Raw genomic sequence first — 21472 nt, 5'->3', positions numbered from 1 at the left:
TGATTTTTTTTATTATCTATTTTCTAAACGCAGTCTTAATTAATCAATAATAAAACTAATTTATTTACGATTCTGAATTTCCATCAAACTTTTTTCAACGTACAAATCACATTTTTATATGATAAAGTAAAAGCTTTAAGACGATTATGGTTTATCTAGATAGCTCAATTCTTAACATTCCATTAATACCCATAAGGGTATGAATGATCTTAAATATAAAAAAATAACAACAATTTGACCGTAATATTTTTAGAATAACGAGTAAAAAGTGGGCATTGCAACGTATAAAACCATTAAATGAAATAGATTGATTTGTGTTTGAAAAGGAAAGGCAACATTTGGAAACCGAAGCTTTAGTTAGTGATTAGTAGGTAATTTTGTATATATTTATATATTACATATACCAACCTTTTCAATCTAATGACTAAACAAACTTTCACTTTTTATTTTTGTTTACGCTTTGAATTACTTTTGTGTACGAGTCTTCACCGTTCACCTTTCACTTTAAAATATAAAATATATATCACAAATTAATATATAAAACAAGGAAAAGTACACAAATTTATAAATGTATTATATAAATAATAAATAATAGATGCATCATGTTTAAATATTTAACTTCTTTCTATGTATTTCTCTTACCGTAAATTTTCTTGAAAATGTAGGGATTGAATGACAAAATGCATTGAAGAAACTCAAGTGTATCTTTTTTACTTAAAAGTACATTATGTATGTGATTTGAATCTTTTATCAAATATCAAATATGTACTACACATGACAAAATATCCTACACGACATGACAAAATATCCTACACGATACTATTTTGGTTAAACATGTTGATTAGTATCTCAATTATTGCGGTAAATACTATTTCGATAAATTAAGATAAAAAACACTTAAATATAAATTTTACTGAGAATTTGTATTTAATATTAAATTAATATATGAGTTAAATATAATCTTTATACTAGTTTAGGTTGATTAGTATGAGACTATATCATATTTTTATAAATAGGTTGATCAATATTAATCTACGATCTAATAATATTTATTATCTTTAACCATCAAATATTGGGTACTAATTCAAGCATCAAATGATCTTTTGTAAGTATTTCCCACTCTTGATCGAAGAGAAAGAATTGAAACCTATTAGCAGTCGACACCGAAAAGTCTAAGAAGTACAAACAATAGTGAAGACGTGAAGTCTCGACCCATACAAAAACAATTGACATCCACTGTGAGACTGAGAAAGACATAAGAGGTTTTATGGTAACTACAAGAAACATGACCAACAACAAGAGGATGACTAATTCAACAGTAACAGAAACCGACCAAATAACTTTTCTTATAGTCTTCTAGAGAGAGATAATTAAGTTCAAGCAAAAGAATGTAGAGAAAATTTACGTCCACACACTAGTACAAAATATGTAATTTACGACTCCCTATAAAGACGGTTCATAAAGAACAATTGTAAAAAGAGAGATGGTGGTAGTTTCGTAATTTTTTGCAATTTTTTTGTGTTTGCCGTTAATTTGGATACAATGTGAGAATAAATACGGTTCTTTATAGAACCCTGTAGTTAATTATGTGTATCCCAACCAAAAAATAGAATCCTGCCCAACCCACTCTCTCTTTCCCTCACTCATTTTCACTGACACTCCTCACCCACGACCACCGTGAGCTACAATCCCACTCTCTCCACCTCACTTCACCTTCTTCACTCTCACTTATCTTCTTTCTCTCACTCTGCCTCCCATCTCCCTCTACCTCTCGCGGCCCCTGCGTCGTCTCCCATATGCTTGCATTGCATGACCACCCCTAAGGTTGCGCCACCTCCCTCCCTCCACTACAACCACACGCTGCCACTTCATTGAAGGAAGGATGTTGCTGTCGCGCCGCGCTGTTGGTCCTCCGCGACACTGGTTCTGCTCCGTCTTATCACCTCTCACCCGCGTCACTATTCTTTCCATATTAGTGTTTGAATATTCTTTATTTTTCACATTCTTTATTTATTTTATTCTTTATTATAATATTCTTGACTTTTTTTAAATGTACGTGTTGATTATGAGTATGAGGGTATCCGATCCTCGACAATTTGGATTTTATTTTATAATGAATTAGATAATATTTGTATACATTGAACATGTTGCATGCATCTATGTGTTGATTAGTTAGTAGTTTAGGGTCTGTGGGAACTTCATTTAGTGAATATTTAATGGAGGAGTCCTGACATTGAATAGAAGAGAGATAGATTTGGAGTTGGCAAAAATTAACATGAAAAAACTTCAAATGGTCATGACTTTTGATAGAGAAATTGGATGGAGATGCGTAAAAAACGAAAGTTGCTTAAAACGATGTAATGAATCATGTGACCAATTCCAAAAGAGATTGTGGTCCACCAAAATTCTAAAAATCCATCGTTTACTATTATTTTTTATTTTTAAGTATTATTTAGGTATTTTCCAAGTATTTTGAGGTTTTAGTTCTCATACTTACACTTGTTAGAAAAATCTGAAATTTTGCATGATATTTTCTAGTATAAATTAGAGATTTATCAAACCATTATGATTATATTACATTCACAAATTTATTACTCATACATTACATTACATAATGTTATGTATGTGTTCTAACATGAATCCTTATTATTTCATTCTGGATATAACATATTGAGTAGGAGGAGAAGTGCAAGTGTAAATGCAAAGAAACTCACTTGGATGCACCTTAAGGTAACCATGTATAACATTTTAAAATGACATAATTTTTTTTCATATATTTATAGAACTTTTTGTTTTCTTTCATATTTAAATTTTGATATTAAATGCATTATTGTTTTTGAAAATTTAATATTTTATACAGAATTAAAGTATATATAATAATAAAAATATTTTTTTTAAAAAAATACACTTATAATGAAAGTTCTATTTGAAATCCGTCTTTAAAAAACATTTATGACGGCTCTTCATTAGAACCGTCATTAAAAACACATGTTTTTTTTTAATTTTTTATAGTTTATTTAGTTGAATAACAATATTTTTTAATACATATTATTAATGTGATTTTATAAGGACAGTGCAAAATCATCTTTAAAAAAATCATCTTTACATAACATTGTAACCGTCGTTAATATGAACTTTTTCTTACTAGTAACAAAAAAAACAAAGAGATGAGGAAAAAAATTGACGAAAAGAAAACTAAACACCTTATAGCCAAGTGTATAAGAAGAATTATCCAACTAAAAAACTAATATAAAAATATTACATACTTATTTAAATAAAAATAAATATAAATAAAACATAACATAATTATGTATTGTATAGAAACTAATAGATAAGATGACATAATCAATTACATAACATAAAGTAATTGATTGTATTAAGTTTTTTATAAAATTATTAAAAATAATAAATTTAAATATTTTTAATAATAATAAAAGAAGTAAATTTATAAAATAATAACCATATAACTATAAAATAATAATATAATTATAAAAAAAATTCAAATAATATTAATAATAAACAATAAAATTCAAAATAAATAATAATAATAAATTTATAAACTAGTAGAAAAAAATAAAAGAAATAGCTTTAATAATAATAAATGATGTAAATTTATAAAATAATAATAATATAACTATTAAATAAAAAAAAAATAATAATGTATCATAAAATAATAATAGTAATAATAAATACAATACAATTAGAATAACTAATATTGTTAAGGAAAAAATTATAAAATAATAAAAGTGTAAATAATAAAACTAAAAAAATCAATAAAAATAATAATAACATTAATTTTATAATAATAATAAAATAATAGTTTAATATTTAATTAAAATTAATGTATAATAACAAGAGTTATTTAATCATTTTATAATTATATTATTTTAATTTTTAAATTTATTATATTAATTATATTATTCACATATTTTTACAATGTTTTTTTTTTACTTTTACTATTTTTTAATCTAAATAATTTCAGTTTCTATTTTTTCATTTTTACTTCAAATACTCCCTAATCTAAATACATCTTGAACTTTTTAAAATGTATATTCAAAAGAATATATGAAAGAGAAAAGAGTACACGCTAAGACAGTGGTCACGGGAATTGTGTGTAGATCAGAGGATGTTACTGTTGTCTTTGAATGAAGTGGCAATGCCTCATACACCCCGCACTTTCATAGGCCACACATATCCACACCACTCTTTTTCTTCAAATAAATAAACTAACCGACAACGTCAAATAAAGCGCGTGTGATGCACAACTACAAACAAGTGTCCTAACATTATATATAACAGCTAAATGTTCCGTTCATAGTCATGTCCGGAAGTCTTAGCCGTACAGTCACACACATATCTGATTTTTCTTTAACCATTTAAATATTTTTATATTTACTTTTTCTCATACATTTATAAAACTTAATAAAAATACAACATTTACTATAGAAATATACACACCAAATATATAATTATTTAGTTTCTTTCTTTTTTAATTATCTTTCTCACAGAACAACTAGGTCACATTATTAAGTGAGAGAAAAATTTATCTTGACTTTTCATCTTATACTAATTTGTTATTATAATTTTTTTAAAATAGTAATAAATTATGCACTGTTTCTTAAAACAGTCAAAGTTCACTTGTTATAAAATTATCAAGTTTTATTTAGAAACAAAAACAATATATAATAAAAATATTTGAAAAGAATTTGAATTCAACATTATGTTTGTATGGTTACTGTGTAGTACATGTGTATCTCAAATATTCCAAATTGCAAACGCGGCTTCACCGACACAACACTATAGTGGCCTTGTTAAATCTTATAAGAAAAGGTTAGTATTTTCACTTCCATCATTCTTATCATTTTACTATATGGTTTAGATATATGACAAATTACTGTTATATTAGTTTTTTTAAATATTTTCTGTTTTTTCTGTTTCACCTTTAGTTATTAATACGTGTTTTCTTTATATTTCTAAAATAATTTATTTTGAAATTAAAATTTAAGATACTATGTATATTATTTAATCTCTTCCAACATTAACAGTAATTTACTTGATTTTTTTCTTAATTTTTTTTAATTTGATTTTTTATAAACTACTTTAAAAAAAATTAAATTTTTGTTCTTAATCTACATTTATAACATGTTTGCAGGTTAGGATTTGTTCTTCTTATTTGTCTCTTTTCCACATATATATTTTCTAAACGATTCAAAATATATTTTTAATAAACAAATATTTAAAATAAAAAATTTCAAAATACTAATAAACATTCTTTTTATTGGTATAAACAAATTAATTAGCATAAATTACATCAAATTAATAAAAAATATCGAATTCAAAACTTGAATATATACAACATTATTTTACATTTATAGAAGATAAATGCTATATTTGTAAAATAATACCATATGTTTGTGTTATGAGTATTCAACATCTACTGTCTTCTTCAAGATGTGAGATATTTGAAAGAAAATGACTACATGTAAAAATGTTACAATATATTCCAATGCTCAATTTAACAATATAATCATTATATTAAGGGTAATGAATATCAAATTAACTTTTTAAATTTTTTTACTCATCATAATAAAATCTTATCTATCTTAATATCCATATAAATCATATTTTGGCAAGATTTTAATCCTCTTATCGTATTTAATTCCTGTAATTAACCATGCTGGAAACTCTGAATATTTTTTTGCTAAGGAATCAATCAAACCCTGTATCTCTGTTTCTTCCTTTGATTGTATTCTCTCTCTCTCTTCCTCTCCACTAATTACCATTACTCTCTCTCTCTCTACACTTAACACTACAAAGTCTATTCTCACACAAGACTTTCTAGATTTTGCTGTAGTGATTGGACATACATAACTCATTGGCCATACATAACTCAACAACCCCACCCATACTTCTATGCACTCTTTACTTTTACACTCTCAAGGACTCTTGTTCATGTTCATGTCTCAACACCCCTGAAGGCTGCAACTGTATGCCACTGGAAGCAACAACTTTACTTTTCCTTTCTCTCACCACTTAACTCTCATCTTCTTCCTCCAAAAAAATAGGGACACAAACACAACCCTCCAATTTCCATGGCTGATGCCACCAAGTACGTTCCCATAGGTGGCACCAACCTCTCCACAGACCTCAAGACCCTCTCATCCGTTCTCAAAACCAGAAAAACAGTGGCCTTTGCATACGCCTTCATAATTGCCTTCGTCGCTTTCACTGTTTTCTTAGCCTTTTCCCCTTCTCCAAACGCTTCCTCTCCCTGGTTCACCAACATATTCTCTTCCACATCATCCCCAGATGGTTCCTTCAAGCCTCAAATCCCTGCCATTTTCTCACTCCTTTTCCCAAACACTTCTTCACCCTCCAATTCCTTTGATCCACTGCCAAACAACACTACCACTTCTAGATCTGCAAATATTAATGCCACTTCTTCTTCTCCTCATCTCAACACTACCTCAGAAACTCAAACACTCAAAGCAACCTCTTTTCTAAACCGAACACAAACCTCGGATGTTTCATCCCAAGATGCAGTTCCTTTCCCAACCACAAACCAGACCACGAATTCTCACGCTCCAAGTTTGGAGGCGAAGTCATCACCACCCGTTGTCGCTAAGGAAACATCTGGGGTTGTAAAAAATCAAACTTTTAATTCGGCTGAAGTTAAAGCTACAACCACAAATCAAACTACAAATGCTACTGCACCTGCAACACCTGCAACATCTGCAACCAATGTTTCAGTGAGTTTCCCTGTTCAGGAAGTTCCACATCAGAACTCAAGTTCTAATTCTTCTGTGAAGGCCGATTCGGTAAAGGGTGTTGCTTCGAATGATAATTACACGGCTTCTCTGGCTAGGAAACATATTAATGGGAAGAATCACGCTAAGGGGAACGATGAATCGATGGAGTCTCTCATGAAGTGTGATTTTTTTGATGGAAAGTGGGTTAAGGATGGTTCTTATCCTCTCTATAAGCCAGGTTCTTGCTCTTTGGTAGATGAACAGTTCAATTGTATTAGGAATGGAAGGCCCGACAAGGAATATCTAACATATAAGTGGAAGCCTAAGGGTTGCAGCCTCCCAAGGTATTGGAAAATATTGAATTTTTTTGTTTTTAATTTTAGGCGGTGAAGTTTTTTAATTTGATGGATGGTTTTGTTAGTCCAAAATTGACAACATTTGTCTGCTTCGTGTTGGTGTTTTGTCTGGCTAATGGGAAGTTGCTGTTTTGTATTGTACTAGAATTGATCTATTGGTTGTTTCTTTTTGGGGCTCCTAATTTGGTTGAATTGGTCATAGGTTGAATGCGCATAGAATGCTGGAATTGTTGAGAGGAAAGAAACTTGTTTTTGTTGGCGATTCGCTCAATAGGAACATGTGGGAGTCTCTGATTTGCATATTGAAAAGTGCTGTGAAGGATAAAAAGAAGGTTTATGAAGCAAATGGAAGAGTTCATTTCAGAGGCGAAGCCTCTTATTCATTTATATTCAAAGTGAGTATTGAACCCTCTTGTGTTTTAGCTTCCGTATTTGTGTTGATTTGTTATTCTTAGCCTAACAGAACTGGTTCGGTTTGGTATAACTAGGATTATCACTTCTCTGTGGAGCTTTTCGTGTCTCCATTTTTGGTTCAAGAAGGGGAAATGACTGATAAGAATGGGACAAAGAAGGAAACACTTCGTCTAGATTTAGTTGGTCAATCTTCGTCTCAATATAAAGATGCAGATATTATCATCTTCAACACTGGCCACTGGTGGACTCATGATAAAACCTCTAAAGGGTATGATATGACACTTCAACTTCCCTTTCATTGCAATGGATCATTTTCCACTTGTATTCTTATTGATGACTGGTTCTTAAGTTCCAAGATTAGAGGAATCCTTGTTATGAAGGTGGACTAAAAATTGACCCTGACAATTTTCAGGCAGGACTATTACCAAGAAGGTAGCCATGTGTATTCTGAGTTAAACGTTCTTGAGGCATTCCGAAGAGCTTTAACAACTTGGAGCAGGTGGGTTGATGCCAACATTAATCCATCCAAGACAGTGGTCTTCTTCAGAGGCTATTCTGCTTCCCATTTCAGGTAAAATACAAGTAATTTAATTTCCGTTTGGTTGAATATGTAATAACTCTTATAACAACAAAAAAGGAAAAAAAATTAAACTCAAGTACAAGCATTGGTAATTATTTTACTTATTTTTTCTCATCATATACTGTGTTTCAAGTTCATTACTTGCAAGTACAGAGATACATTTATTGAGCACCCCCATCTGATTATGGTGCTAGAAGACTTACTCATAACTAGAAACTTCTGAAACTGCAGCGGTGGACAGTGGAATTCAGGTGGGCAATGTGATAGTGAAACTGATCCAATTGACAACGAGAAGTACCTAACTCAGTATCCAGATAAGATGATTGTTTTGGAGAAGGTGCTAAAGAATATGAAAAACCGTGTGATCTACCAAAACGTGACTAGAATGACAGATTTCAGAAAGGATGGTCATCCCTCCATATACAGGAAGCAAAATCTAAGTCCTGAGGAAAGAAAATCACCATTGAGATACCAAGACTGCAGCCACTGGTGCCTTCCTGGTGTTCCTGATATATGGAATGAGATTCTCTATGCTGAACTTCTAATGAGAGAGTATCGGAATCAGCATGAGCAGAAGAAAACTTAGGTAACAAATAAACTACCAAAATTTAAAGTTAAGTAACTTATGCAATATATATACCATTTTTGTTCCCATGCATAGAAAGAAACCATATACAGAAAATGCTTCTATATAAAGGTTCATAATATTAAGTGAACCGATATATACACGATTAAGAGATGTGTGCTGCAATAAATTTGTTGATATGGATGGATGACATTAATCGGTGAGGAGAAGAGAATACAAGGGTGGTTCTGTTTGTCATTGTAAATTATTCTTCTTTTGCATCTTCATTTCCTTTTTAGCCTCCACTTCCTATTTGTAAATCTAAATTCAATTACATTTTATTTATTATAATAATCAAATTATTGGTATGAACTGTTTCACTATGCTTCTTCTTCGTGCAAGTCTTACTTTATATATTTTTTGTTTAGGAAAACTTAAACAGTGATTGTTCAGAATTTAATGTAATTGTGAATTAGTACTTTCACTGGAATGGTGGGAATGTTGTGTTTCTTTCATTGCAAAAACAAAATTCAAAACATGAAAAAATTAATATTGTTAAACAAATCAGATATATGACAATATTATTTGAAAATTATGCACTAATAAAACTATGTATTGATAACAACTCTCATTCTCGAAGAATCTATATATAGTAGTTGAAAATATATATTTTTAACTTAATATAATATTATTTACTATTAGCATTTTAATAACTGTGGGGAAAAAAAGGCAGGAGAATAAAAGCAAATTACTAACAATTAATGGAGTAAATTGTGAGAAAAAAAATCAACTAAACAAAAAGAGAAACATTGAACGGGATTACCAACTTTATAGGTTGCAACAATAATAGGAAAGGCCTGAGTTTTATGGATCCCAATTTCGCTGAAATTGATAGATTACCGTTTAGTTTGGTCTTATAAAGTAATAATTTTGACGGCTAATCTTAATCCTAATATTTAAAAACCACATATTCTTATTCTTGTTTGTTTTTGTTGTATTTTTACATTGTTTCTATAAGTATTTTTTTATTAATATTTAAGTATTACCTGTTAAAATAAAAGTAAAAAAGTTATCATACATTACACTGTATAATTCTAGGACAAAATAAAGGAAATTATCATTCTCTACTAATTAACTGTTTAATATTTATCCAAGTAGTTAAATTTCATAAAGTAAAAGAATAAATTGTACCAATAAAAACAGACTATAATTTATGTAATTAGTATAAATATTTTTTACATTGAAAAAGTAAATGGTTAAATCTTGTTATACTATTAGTATATAAATGATTTGGTTAATGTAGGACATTTTCTTCTTGTTAAAATAAAACTAGATAATGAAAAGACGATATACACAAAAAAGATATTTATGAAAAGATAAATATAAAATTTAAAAATCAATTTTTTAATAAAAATATAAAATAATATCAAATTAAAGATATAAGTTAGTTATACTTAATTATAAGTAATTCTAAAAGACAACTATTGTAAATAACAGTTGAAGTGACTTGCCACTCTTCCACCATTATTAGTATTTTCAAATCAATATCTAGAGTAACACATAAAATAAAGGAAAACATAATTAAATTTTTTGTAACTTATTTTCAATTAGGATTCTCAATTCTTTTGGTTATCTTTACTTAAAAGAATAAAATTTAAAAAATTATGAAATAATTCATTATTCCATGAAAAAAGGAATTTTTTTCTTATGAGAATACAAGAAAGATTGAATGTTAGTTTATAATTTTAATGTTTCATAATGAACTTTATGTATTTTCCTATAAAAAAATATAATATTTAAAATAAAAATTATGAAGAAAAATGATTGAATTTAAAAAAGAAGAAACTATATATCTTCTCCTTTTATAATATTTTAAATAGAAATGCATGTGATTTATAAGATTTTTTCTAACAATCTGATTACACTACGAAACATTGAAGTGAAAACACATTGTAATTGTATTTTTGTTTACATGTATTATAATAATAAACTTAAAATTTAATGTTTAAGAAATGTCGTAACTTCTCAAACAAAGAAATTGATACCTTACAATTATTCTTAAAACATTTTGAGTAGATGTTGGTTAAAGTATTTATAAGTACAATAATGAGTGATGAAGTGAGTTGGATTCCAAAGGCTAGTTCATCAACTCTTTTTATTTAGGTGAGAAATGCTCATTTTTTAAACGAATCAATTATTTGTGTAATATTTCAGAAAATATATTTAATTATTACAATACAAGTTCTACATATTTCTTTACAAGTTTAGAGTTTTTTAAAATATTCACTAGTGTAAAAAATATTTTTTTATGACAGTTCAAACATATCATTTTATCTCGGTTTTAAAATTTTCATAAATACAAACGACATAGAAAAGTATGAGTTTTTTATGATGATTGTACAACTGTCATAAAACGTTTACTTTTTATGTCAAACATAAAGGAACCACCATAGAAAATTTACTTTTATAACTCATTTGTCTTTAATCATCATAGAAAGTAATACATTATGATGATTAAAATTACAGTCATAAAATATTATTTTTTGTTATAAAATGTATTGTTTTTTATAATAGATAATGTTTTAACTGTCATAAAATATATTATTTTTTATGATGATTAAAGACAAATTAGTCATAGAAAATAATATTTTTTTATGACAAATTTAACAATAACTGTAATAAAAAAGTGTACTTTTAAAAAAAATATTATGTCCATGCTTTTGAACCTTTTGTACTTCAATGGAGATGGATAACTGAATATCTACACAATCAATTGAAGATGAAATTAACATTCAACATATTTAATATATTTGGGTTAATTGTATATTATCTCCTTCCACGAGTCCTTAATGTTAGCATATATGCTTTTATGCATATGCCTCATTACATAATACTCGCATTCATAACTTTCTGATTGATGTGAACTCTACAAGTTAAATACAAATATTATAATATAATAATTTATACATTACAATTTAATACCAGTAAGACAAATGACTTACATTTGGTGCATTATATTTGTAGCTTCTTTCGGATAACATGTGAAAGTCCTTGGAACCTTAAATGAACTTTCATTCCATAGCTCTATAAATAGTTACATACATTAAAATTTTATTAATTATAAAATCATATAACATAAGAAACAAAATAATAAAAAACTTATAGTCTGCAAGGATAGTAGGACCAACGTCCCCCCTAATCCTTCTGGAGCATCACAACTCCCTTTTGACTTATACGAATAGGGAAAAACTTTGAAGTGGCAACTAAGGATTGAACAAATATGGATGTTAACTTTGCTCCCATGTCTAATAATAACTTTGTCTTAAATTCAGAGTATACCTCGTTCTTAATTTTTTTCCTAATCTCTTCTTTAAGGGACTCTATTTTGATTTGACTAATATGTGATTTACTAAAACATCGACGTGGAGACTATTTCACCTTATAATCTTAATGAGTTGTGTAATGAAGATTCCTGGAATTTATGTTCAAAAGATGCCTTTGTTTACGTGATTTTAGTTTGCAATTGCATCAAAGTTCAAACAAAGTTGGGAGGGAAACAGTGAGGAAGTGCAAAGGGTTGCCTTTGGCTGTGAAGACACTTGCAAGACTTTTGAGGTCTAAAAGTGATAAACAAGAATGGTGCAAAACTAAACAATGAGATATGACATTTGCAAGATTCTGAGAGTAACATTCTGTCGGTTTTTGAGATTAAACTACCATTATCTCCCATCACATTTGAAGAGATGTTTTGTTTATTGTGCAATTTTACCAAAAAAATTATGAATTTGAAAAGGAGAACCTGATTTTGTTGTGGATGGGAGAGGGTTTTCTCCAACAATTCAAAAGACAGAGAAGAATTGAAGAAGTTGGAAATGAGTACTTCTGTGAACTAGTATCTAGATCATTCTCCTAGCAATCAAGACGTGGCAAGTCATGGTTTTTAATGCATCACCTTATAAATAATTTGGAACAATTTGTGTCAGGAACATTTACCATCAGAATGGAATGTAACAATTCTAATGAAATCAAAGAAAGAACTCGTCATTTATCACACATTATTGCAGAAAGTTCCTCATAAGTAAATTGAAAGATGTTAGCAAAACAAATTGCTTACCCACTTTTCTACAAATAAGGCAAATCGGTACATCCATTTACTTGTTCAACAACATGCCAAATGATTTGTTAACAAAGTTAAGACGTTTAAGAGAGCATCACTACTCTCATAAGCCATAACATACATTTCTAGCTAACACAAATCATAATCCAAAAATTTAAATAAAAAATAAAAAATTGATTGAATACCTTAATGGAGAAGGCAAAATTGGAAGGGAAGGCGAATGCGGAAGGTCTTCCGAGGTAAACCGATGGTGTCAGGACAGTTTCCGTCGCAGTCGCTTCCATTGGCAGCTCCACGAAAGCAATGAAACGACATTGAATGAAAGAAGAACAATGGATGAATAAAAGTAAATATAATACGACAAATAAATTATATAAAATATATAATTAGAAAGAAAAAGAAACAGAATAGGGGTGTAGTGTATGAAAAGAATGGAAACGTGACTGCAGGAGGAGAGAGAGGGCGCATAGTGAATAAAAAAAGTGGGAAGAGAAAAGGTGAAAGTGAGAGGGGTGCGGAGAGTAATGATAGAGAGTGTGAGGCGGAAAAGTGAAGTAAAGGAGAGAAAGAATGAGAAATTAGGAAAGAAAGAGGTAAAGTAATTATTGAGAAAATTTATTGTCCCTCAAAATTTTGTGAGTCATCCAATTTCTTTTTTACATTTTTCAATTCTCTCCTTTCAACATTTTTTAACCAATTGTTGATAGATATATTTATAAGCGTACTTTCTTTTATATTTTTAACTAATAAAAAATATATAATTATAAAAATCAACAAATTGTTATATATGCTAGTATTTAATAATATTCATGAATTACTTTCTAAATACAAATAACATAATGTCTCTAAACTACATGACATTGTCAAAATTATAATTTAATTATAATAGTTGATTAAAATAAAACTTGAATTATTAAAAACTTAATTGTTCTTATTGATCAGAATTTATGAAAAATAATATACTTTAAACTATAAATTTTATTTATAAATTTTATACTTTATACGAATTTATCTAATTTTAATTTAAGGAAAATGATAATAATTATCTTCCACAATTTTTGACAGCGGAAAATGTAAAAATTGCCATATTTTTTCTTTAAAAAAAATATTTATTGTTAATAAATTAAAAGTGAATAATTAACATTACGAAAATTATTAATAAAAAGAAGTGAAGATTTCAGTGTGAGTGTGAGACTAAGATGTGTGAATTTTTTTTTATTATGATAGTTATTTATGGAACCAACATAAAATCTAAAAATTAACTAACATAGTAAATAATTTTATATTTATAATTTTGTTATTATTTTATTTATTATGATGGGTAAAAGAATAAGTGACATAATAAATAATTTATATTTATAATTTGTCATCATCTCATTTATTATGACGGGTAAATTATAATCGTTATAATAAATCGTCATAAAATCATAATTTTTGTTTTAATGATTCCTAATACATGATTAGAGCTTATAGAAATTCAAATATTTATAATATAAGGTTAAAAAATACATCCTAAAACCTTTCGACACCTATATGATCATTTACTCGTGTACGTAGTATAATTTTCGCAGTTCAAACATAACAAGAAAAATAAGGGTAAGTTAACGAAAAAAAAATTCATAACATATATAATTCATGCAAAAAGAATCAATCAAACCAATCATTTATAAACATTTCTTTAAATGTTTTCATATAAAATTTCAATACTAATTTCATCATTCATATAGACCACACATGGATCTATTTTCAATCACAATGATTAGATTTCATTTCAATCCCATTGACTGCACATGAATTCATCGTCTTCCGAAAGACTAATTAAATACACTCCTACTAGAGACTAACACCTGATCCAAAAATTATACCAGTGAATCCAAGATAAAGGATCAAGGTAAGTTCAAACATGTAATACTGAGTATCTACAGTGGGACCCGGTGTACATGAACTCCCTCTCAACTTCTCACCACCTGATATCTTAGTCTATATGACTTAAATCATCAGTTAAGCTAGATGATATCTGTTAACATATACTTTTCATATTTAATACCATCAAACAACAACTCATACATTATCCCAAATGTATGACCTCAATTTTATACAATTTTCATCATTCATATATAATACATATCATTCAATCACATATTTAAAAATTCATACCATTTAAATTTTTTTCCAACATCAAAAACAATATTTATCTTTCAAACTATCAAAATATAATATTTATACATGTTCACACAACATAAAATCAAACAATTTTTTCAACTAACATCCCCGTAAGAGAAATTGAAACTTGGAACACATCTCCTCCACATTCAGAACTTCTAGCCTAGAGTGCTATTGAAAGTTAAAGTTGGTTTCCCTTACCTGAAATTCCACTTATGAAAATTTTACCTCAAACAAGATAACCACTCTAAAATTTAGAAACCTATAGCAAGTTATCTAGATATTACCAAATTTTAGTATATGGTAAAAAAGTTGAGAGAAACATTTTTCTCAACTGTTCCTATCAAAATTGATGACTAAATGACTAAATCATAGAGTAAATGACTTAATGAAAATAGTATTTTATTATAGGATCTATAAATGTTAATCGAATATGTTATTCAAAATTACATTTTCCAAAAGACATTTTTTATACCTTTTAATTGTTTATAGCTATATAAAATTTTTCTTTTCTTTTTTTATCATTTCTCACAGGATATGTTAAAAACTTTAGAGAGATGAATTATACTATCCTTCAAACTATTTAAACCGCAGTATGTTAATTATTAAACAACCTAGCATGTTAAAAATTAAAGCTATAATCTACTGCACATTTCTATTGACAAAATAATTAGAGAACTTATACTTGTTTATAAATTTTGTCATTTTTTTATTAAAAATAAAATAAATAAATGTGATTTAGGGATACTCCAACTTATTACAGAGAAATGTTATGTTTCTTGCTTAACATTCAAAAACCAAATCCAAACCCAACCTAGAATTATACAAACAAAACTAAAGTCAGATCAAAGATGTAAAAACATGAAGAAAAAAAACATGAATAAAGAACTATCTGATTCTCATCCCAACATAGATAAATCCAACAAAAGTATAAATCTGAGTCCAGAAAAACTAATGAATCCAATCTGATAGATTCAACAACAAATACCCTTCCTAACCAAACATGTTTTTTCTATAATCCATAGGTTTTGATATAAATTTTGTACATTGTTTTCTTACAAATTAAAAGAAGAGAGAAAGAAGTTGAGTGTGAGATGAAAAAACATTATAAGAATTACAACTTAAATAATTGATAGTTCCATAGATCTAAAAGATCATTCTTCCCATAGAATAAAGAGAAGAAGAAAAAAATATGGAAAGAAAGAATTAAGTGAAATTTGTAGAAAATGTGACATTTTATACAAAAGGAAAATAAGAGATGAAGTTGAAAGTCTTTTGTGCTCTTAGATGCACATCAATTTTATGATAGCTAAACGACAAAAATAGGTCAATCAGATGAAGAAGCAATCTGATGAGCCATGTGGGCCTGCTGCGGGTGGGCTTGACAATATTCTGGGCTTGTCCCGAGAAACACCACCTTTGTTGGTGGCGGCAGCGGAGGTGGAGGTGGTGGTGGCGACGCGTTCACAGGAGGGACACATGGTGAGGGTGGTAGCCGGAAGCTGCTTGAAAAAAGGTTCACAAGTTTTCAAAGCCCTCAGTTCCTGCAGTTCCTTCTGTAACCTCTTATTCTCTTCTGTCAGACTCTCACAACACCTCTTCAAGTACTCACAATCCACCTCTGTCTGCTTCAACTTTGTTCTGTCATCATTGTGTTTTTTTATCAGAAAAAAGAAGAAGAAACAAAAGCAACAAACATGGTTTCAGAAGTTCTCAATTACCTTGCCCTTCTGTTCTGAAACCAAACCTCCACTTGACGGGGACGGAGATTTAACTCTTTTGCAAGAACAAGTTTTTGTTTCTGCACTTTTTTTACATAACAAATAAGAACTAACAGTACCTTGGTTGAAACAGTGAAAGAGATAGGGAGAAGGAAAGTGAGAGTTACTAACGGGATTGAGAGTGGTGTGTTCTTTGAAGCTGTCTTCCAGGAAAGCTGATTGTGTTTTGGAGAGTCTGAGTTTCTTCCTTGCTGTCCCATTTTCGTCTTCTTCGCTGTCACCCTCAGAAAACTTTCTATTGTTTCTGCAAAAATCCATCTGAAATGACGATACTGCACTGTTGGGGGATGAGACTGCAGCAGCGTCGTCCGTGTCATCAAGCGTTCTCACCGGTATCTCTTCCATGCCTACTGTGAGGAAGAAACATGCAGACAGATGAGAGAATGAAAGAAAGAAGAAAGATGAAGGGATATGATAAGGGTGTTTACATGCATGGGAGAGCCATGGAATGGGAAGGCGTGGAGAAGGAAGAACTGGTGTTGAAGGAAGAAGGTGGTGGAGGTGAAGGGGTGGATCTGAGGAAGGTGTTGGTATGGAGAAACCTAGTGAAGCATTGTCTGTGTGGCCTAAGCTCAAAGCCAACTCCATATCTGGTAATGGAAAAAGATTGTGTGGTTTGAGAAAGTATGAAGAATGAATACTGATCAAGGTTTTTAAATGAAACTGAGAGTGTGAAAAGGCACACACCAGAATGGTGCAAGAATCAACACTATGACTTACAACGGTTTCATTTTTCTTTTTCTTTCCCTTAGATGATGCTATAAAACAAGGACGGGCCTCAAAACATTGTTCTCTCAATAATCACTGTGTCCTACCACATCCATAAATACTATTAATTGTTTTCTATGTCACTTTTATAATCAACATAATTCATTGGTTCTATCAACTATTTTTTTAACTAATTAATATTTGAAATTCTAAACTATTTTGTAAGAAAATGCATGATTCTTGCCTGTTCTATGTGCGTGTGTCTTTGGAATTGCATTCTTGATATGTGGAGGTAATTTCATCGACATTTGTCATGCCTTCAATTATCATTTTTACTTCATGCATTTGCTTTTAGAGCATCAAGTATTATTCGACAGCCTACCTCAGCATTAGTTCTAACTTTCTTTGTTTATTCTCCAACTGTTTTTGACGTGTGAATTATTAAAGTGTTAACAATTAATCCCAGAGTTGAGACTTCATTATGATAGTAATATTTATTATAAATGAATTTTTGACTATATATATATATATATATTAAAGTTCGATCATTCACATTTTAATTAAATCACATTAATTTTGTCTTTTTTTTTACTCTTTCTTATTTAATCCTCGTGTTGTTCTTGTAAATTTTTCATTATGATCTTTTAATTGTTTGTGTTGATATAGTGGATTTGAGAGTTATTCCTTTGCTCCTTCATTAAACAAAAACATCAACATCAACTTTGTATGCGTGCAGTGTATAGAGAAGTATGATTTTTGGCATCTTTAGGCTTTTTTTTGGATAATTATCAAAATTGATTATGGTTAATAAAATACCTATTTAGATAACTACAATCTAGTCTTCTTTAAAATCACATTTAAAAGAATAATAAAACTGTTCATTATTTTTGTTTTCAGCAACGAATTAAAATCAACTATAAAAAGAATTGAAAAATCAATCCAAACATCAATTTCATAAAACTACATTTTATTAATTATAATGTTATTTGACGTGATTTATTCCACTGTTTTCAAATACGGATAGTCATGTATAAACACGTTGCTCAATAGGAATAATTTTAATTTTTCTTTTCATGCTATCATGTAATATTTTTGTATTATATATAATTTAAGATATTATAAAAATACCGAATTAATTCATTTTAACAGTCAAATTTTTAATAAAAACATTTCTTTTACATGCTATTTTTTAAAATTTTAAAATAACATGGTTTTTTTAATTATTCTCTTTATTTAATTAATATAGAAAAAAATTACTTGTGATAACAAAAGTATATAATATCACAGATATATATTTGAAATAATTTTTTTTATCATAGTAACTGGATAATAATTTTTTGAATTGATTTCTATATTTCTATAATTTTATACGTTTTTTAGTTTAAAATATCATTTTAGAATAAAAAATATCTATTTTTCCATAATTTTTTCTTAGAACTATTAAATGCACTTTTTAATTTTTTTATTAATTTGTTATATATTTTTCTTTCTTGTGTTATCAGACATAACCTCGTGCAGCAATTCAGAAAATACAGATAAAGATTGCAGGTTGCATAAAATATTTATATTTGTAAAGTGAAGAGATGCAATATACGATGCTTTTGAGATGATTGCAATAATTGAAGCCATGCAGACTTTAATGATAAGGTGTAGTGAGAGAAGAGAGGATGCTTGAATTATTGGTTAGGACAATCTTTGAGAAGACCAACAATGGCAGAAAGTGAACATCATGTAATCATTGCTAAGGGAATGTATAGCCCAAATGAAGAACCTCTGTAGTGTAACCAACTTTCTTTGTTGTCTTTCTGTCACAAAATATCAACCTTTTCTTTCTGCTATTTTTTTTACCGCATTCAGAAAAGGTAATAGAAGAGAAGACTCTAATTCATTTCCCTCAACACTTATTATATGGAGTATGTTCAAAGTTTTTGGCTATGCATAGTGCAGTTTAATCTCTCATATCATGCACTTTTATTTGTTTTTATTTATTAATGTTTTGATTAAGGTTTGAGGGTTTGAGCAGTACTTGTGAAGCACTTTTGTGCAGTGTTGTGATTTTGGGAAGAGATTAATCTGGTGCAGTAACCAGTTAGCATCATTATTCATTAGCAATTCAAATCTGAGTCTGCATGTGTGGACCATAATGTGTGTTATTCACAGCATATACAAACACATCTTGCTGCATTGATGGATTTCATTAAATAATAAATATGTACAAAAGTTTGAATTGAATCTGAATATATATAGCAAAGAGAAATTATTAACACTCTCTAATTGATTGATCAAAACCTATACATATGGATAATAACTAATTAAAATATATTTAGAATCTTGAAAAGTAGTCGTATAAAACAAGTAAAAAGTTTCGCAGAAAATAGCAAAGATGTATTAATTTGTTGTTCTTTCCTTTGTAATATTACGATTTTTTTTAGCAAAGAACTATTTCTCTTACAAAACCATCATTCAAGACAACACAATATAAATATAAGTATGAATGCAGAAATTAAATTGATTTCAGTGTATGAGGAAAATAGAAAATTATTTAATGTATAAATTAAATTAAAAATATTTTAATTAATCGTAGAAAAACTCATTGGAACAATTTTCTTCATTAATTGTGAGAAATTTTAAATAATATATAAATTAAATTAAAATATTTTAGATGACAAGTTTATGAATGGCATAAATATTTATAATTTTATAATATATAATTTATATAGTGATAAAAGGTATGAGAAAGAATAATTTTAAAGTCAGAACAAATTCATTACTAGATAAAGAAAATTCTGTCACAAAAGAATTAGTATAGAATTTTGTAATGAAAAAAATGTCACAAAATTAGGTATAATGAAATCAGTATGTAGTTGAGTTTGTCTATTTAAATCTCTATTCCCATAAATTTGAATTAAAAAAATTCTCTCATATAATCTACATCTTAAATAAACTTAATTTTAACATACCATATTTGTCATACAAAACTCGTTCGTAATATGGAATTACCTACACTTATAAATACTTTTTATATACTTGAAATAAAAATTATAAATTTAAATACAAGGTACATTAATGTAAAATTATACCAAAACAAGACATAATAACATCAAATTCATTTATCCATTATATTTTATCATTGATGTAGTACATTTCCTATTTTTCACTATTTGAAGTTCTCTCCTTTTAATTTACAATATAATATGAAAACTAAAATCACTTTAGTTCATCACAAAAAAATAACAAAATTATAATATACTAAAAACTTTAATGTAAAATCATACAAAACTCCAAAAAATATAGATTTATATGACTTGCCCTTTATAATTACCATTATCCTTTGTTTATCCTATATCTCTTGAAAAAATCAGAACCAATTTTCCTTCTTGGTGTAAATACAAAATAGGTACTTGTGAAAGTAACAAGTAGACAAAAGATAGAGCAAAATAGAATAATGACAAAAACAAATTAACATGGAAAAACCTCCTTAACTTGAGAAGTAAAACTCATGGGACCTAGTCCTGAAAATGTCTCCATTATGAAAGTAGATTATAATATTTGTTTCTCTCACTTTATGAGTCACCCAACAAGGATGAAATACAATGTTTATGTAGTCTCTCACTAGAAATTCTAATCTCATACTATCGTGGATAGCTTTCAATCTACTTTCTGTGTTGCTTGCTTTTCTCTTCCCTCACAAGTTCCCTTCATATAGAGAAGGAGATAAATATTTCTTCATAAAGAGATAATTGATAATTAATGTTTATTATATTTTCAAGATACCTTGAAAATGTTATCTTCAACTTTCTAGGTTGAACTTCATAGTTTTCAAGAGAGATGTAATTTCCAAGACTTTGAGATGTCCATCATTAAATATACTAAATGGATCAATTATTAAGATTCATTGATCATGGTCTCTCATTAATTAAGGAGAAATTCTCAACAATATGTGACTATGTTATAGAAGTTAGATATTTAAATAAGAGGTGAACTCCAAAAACATATTTTCAAATGTGGAGGTGGAGACCAGCGACAACAAATATAAAAG

The 21472-nt window shown here is 28.5% G+C and overlaps 2 protein-coding genes across 2 annotated transcripts; one reads left to right on the top strand and one right to left on the bottom strand.

The window, feature by feature from the left end:
* Positions 1–5687: 5687 nt before the first annotated feature.
* LOC137814149 (protein trichome birefringence) lies at positions 5688–9044 on the top strand. Its single transcript, XM_068616731.2, has 5 exons — positions 5688–7093; positions 7308–7500; positions 7594–7787; positions 7932–8090; positions 8331–9044. Exons 1-5 carry the CDS (start codon positions 6093–6095, stop codon positions 8683–8685), a joined length of 1902 nt encoding a protein of 633 aa, XP_068472832.2. The 5' UTR covers positions 5688–6092; the 3' UTR covers positions 8686–9044.
* A 6885-nt stretch (positions 9045–15929) lies between these two features.
* On the bottom strand, positions 15930–17508 carry LOC137814148 (homeobox-leucine zipper protein HAT14-like). The gene is given in 5 exon segments (XM_068616730.2): positions 15930–16313; positions 16315–16585; positions 16666–16745; positions 16837–17075; positions 17154–17508. Coding segments are annotated over 5 exon segments (792 nt in total). The 5' UTR covers positions 17314–17508; the 3' UTR covers positions 15930–16271.
* Positions 17509–21472: the final 3964 nt, after the last annotated feature.

This window comes from Phaseolus vulgaris, chromosome 1 (genome assembly GCF_051622355.1).
Source record: "Phaseolus vulgaris cultivar YP4 chromosome 1, ASM5162235v1, whole genome shotgun sequence".
NCBI lineage: Eukaryota > Viridiplantae > Streptophyta > Magnoliopsida > Fabales > Fabaceae > Phaseolus > Phaseolus vulgaris.
Note: the sequence above shows the minus strand (reverse complement) of the source record. Positions and strands in the feature narration are given on the sequence as shown.

Bases quoted from the DNA above. Each gene is read 5' to 3' on its own strand.
- LOC137814149 (XM_068616731.2), top strand. From the start codon at position 6,093: ATGGCTGATGCCACCAAGTACGTTCCCATAGGTGGCACCAACCTCTCC. The intron at 7,501-7,593 runs GTGAGTATTGAA...TGGTATAACTAG, and splicing joins CTTATTCATTTATATTCAAA to GATTATCACTTCTCTGTGGA. The intron at 7,788-7,931 runs GTATGATATGAC...GACAATTTTCAG, and splicing joins CATGATAAAACCTCTAAAGG to GCAGGACTATTACCAAGAAG.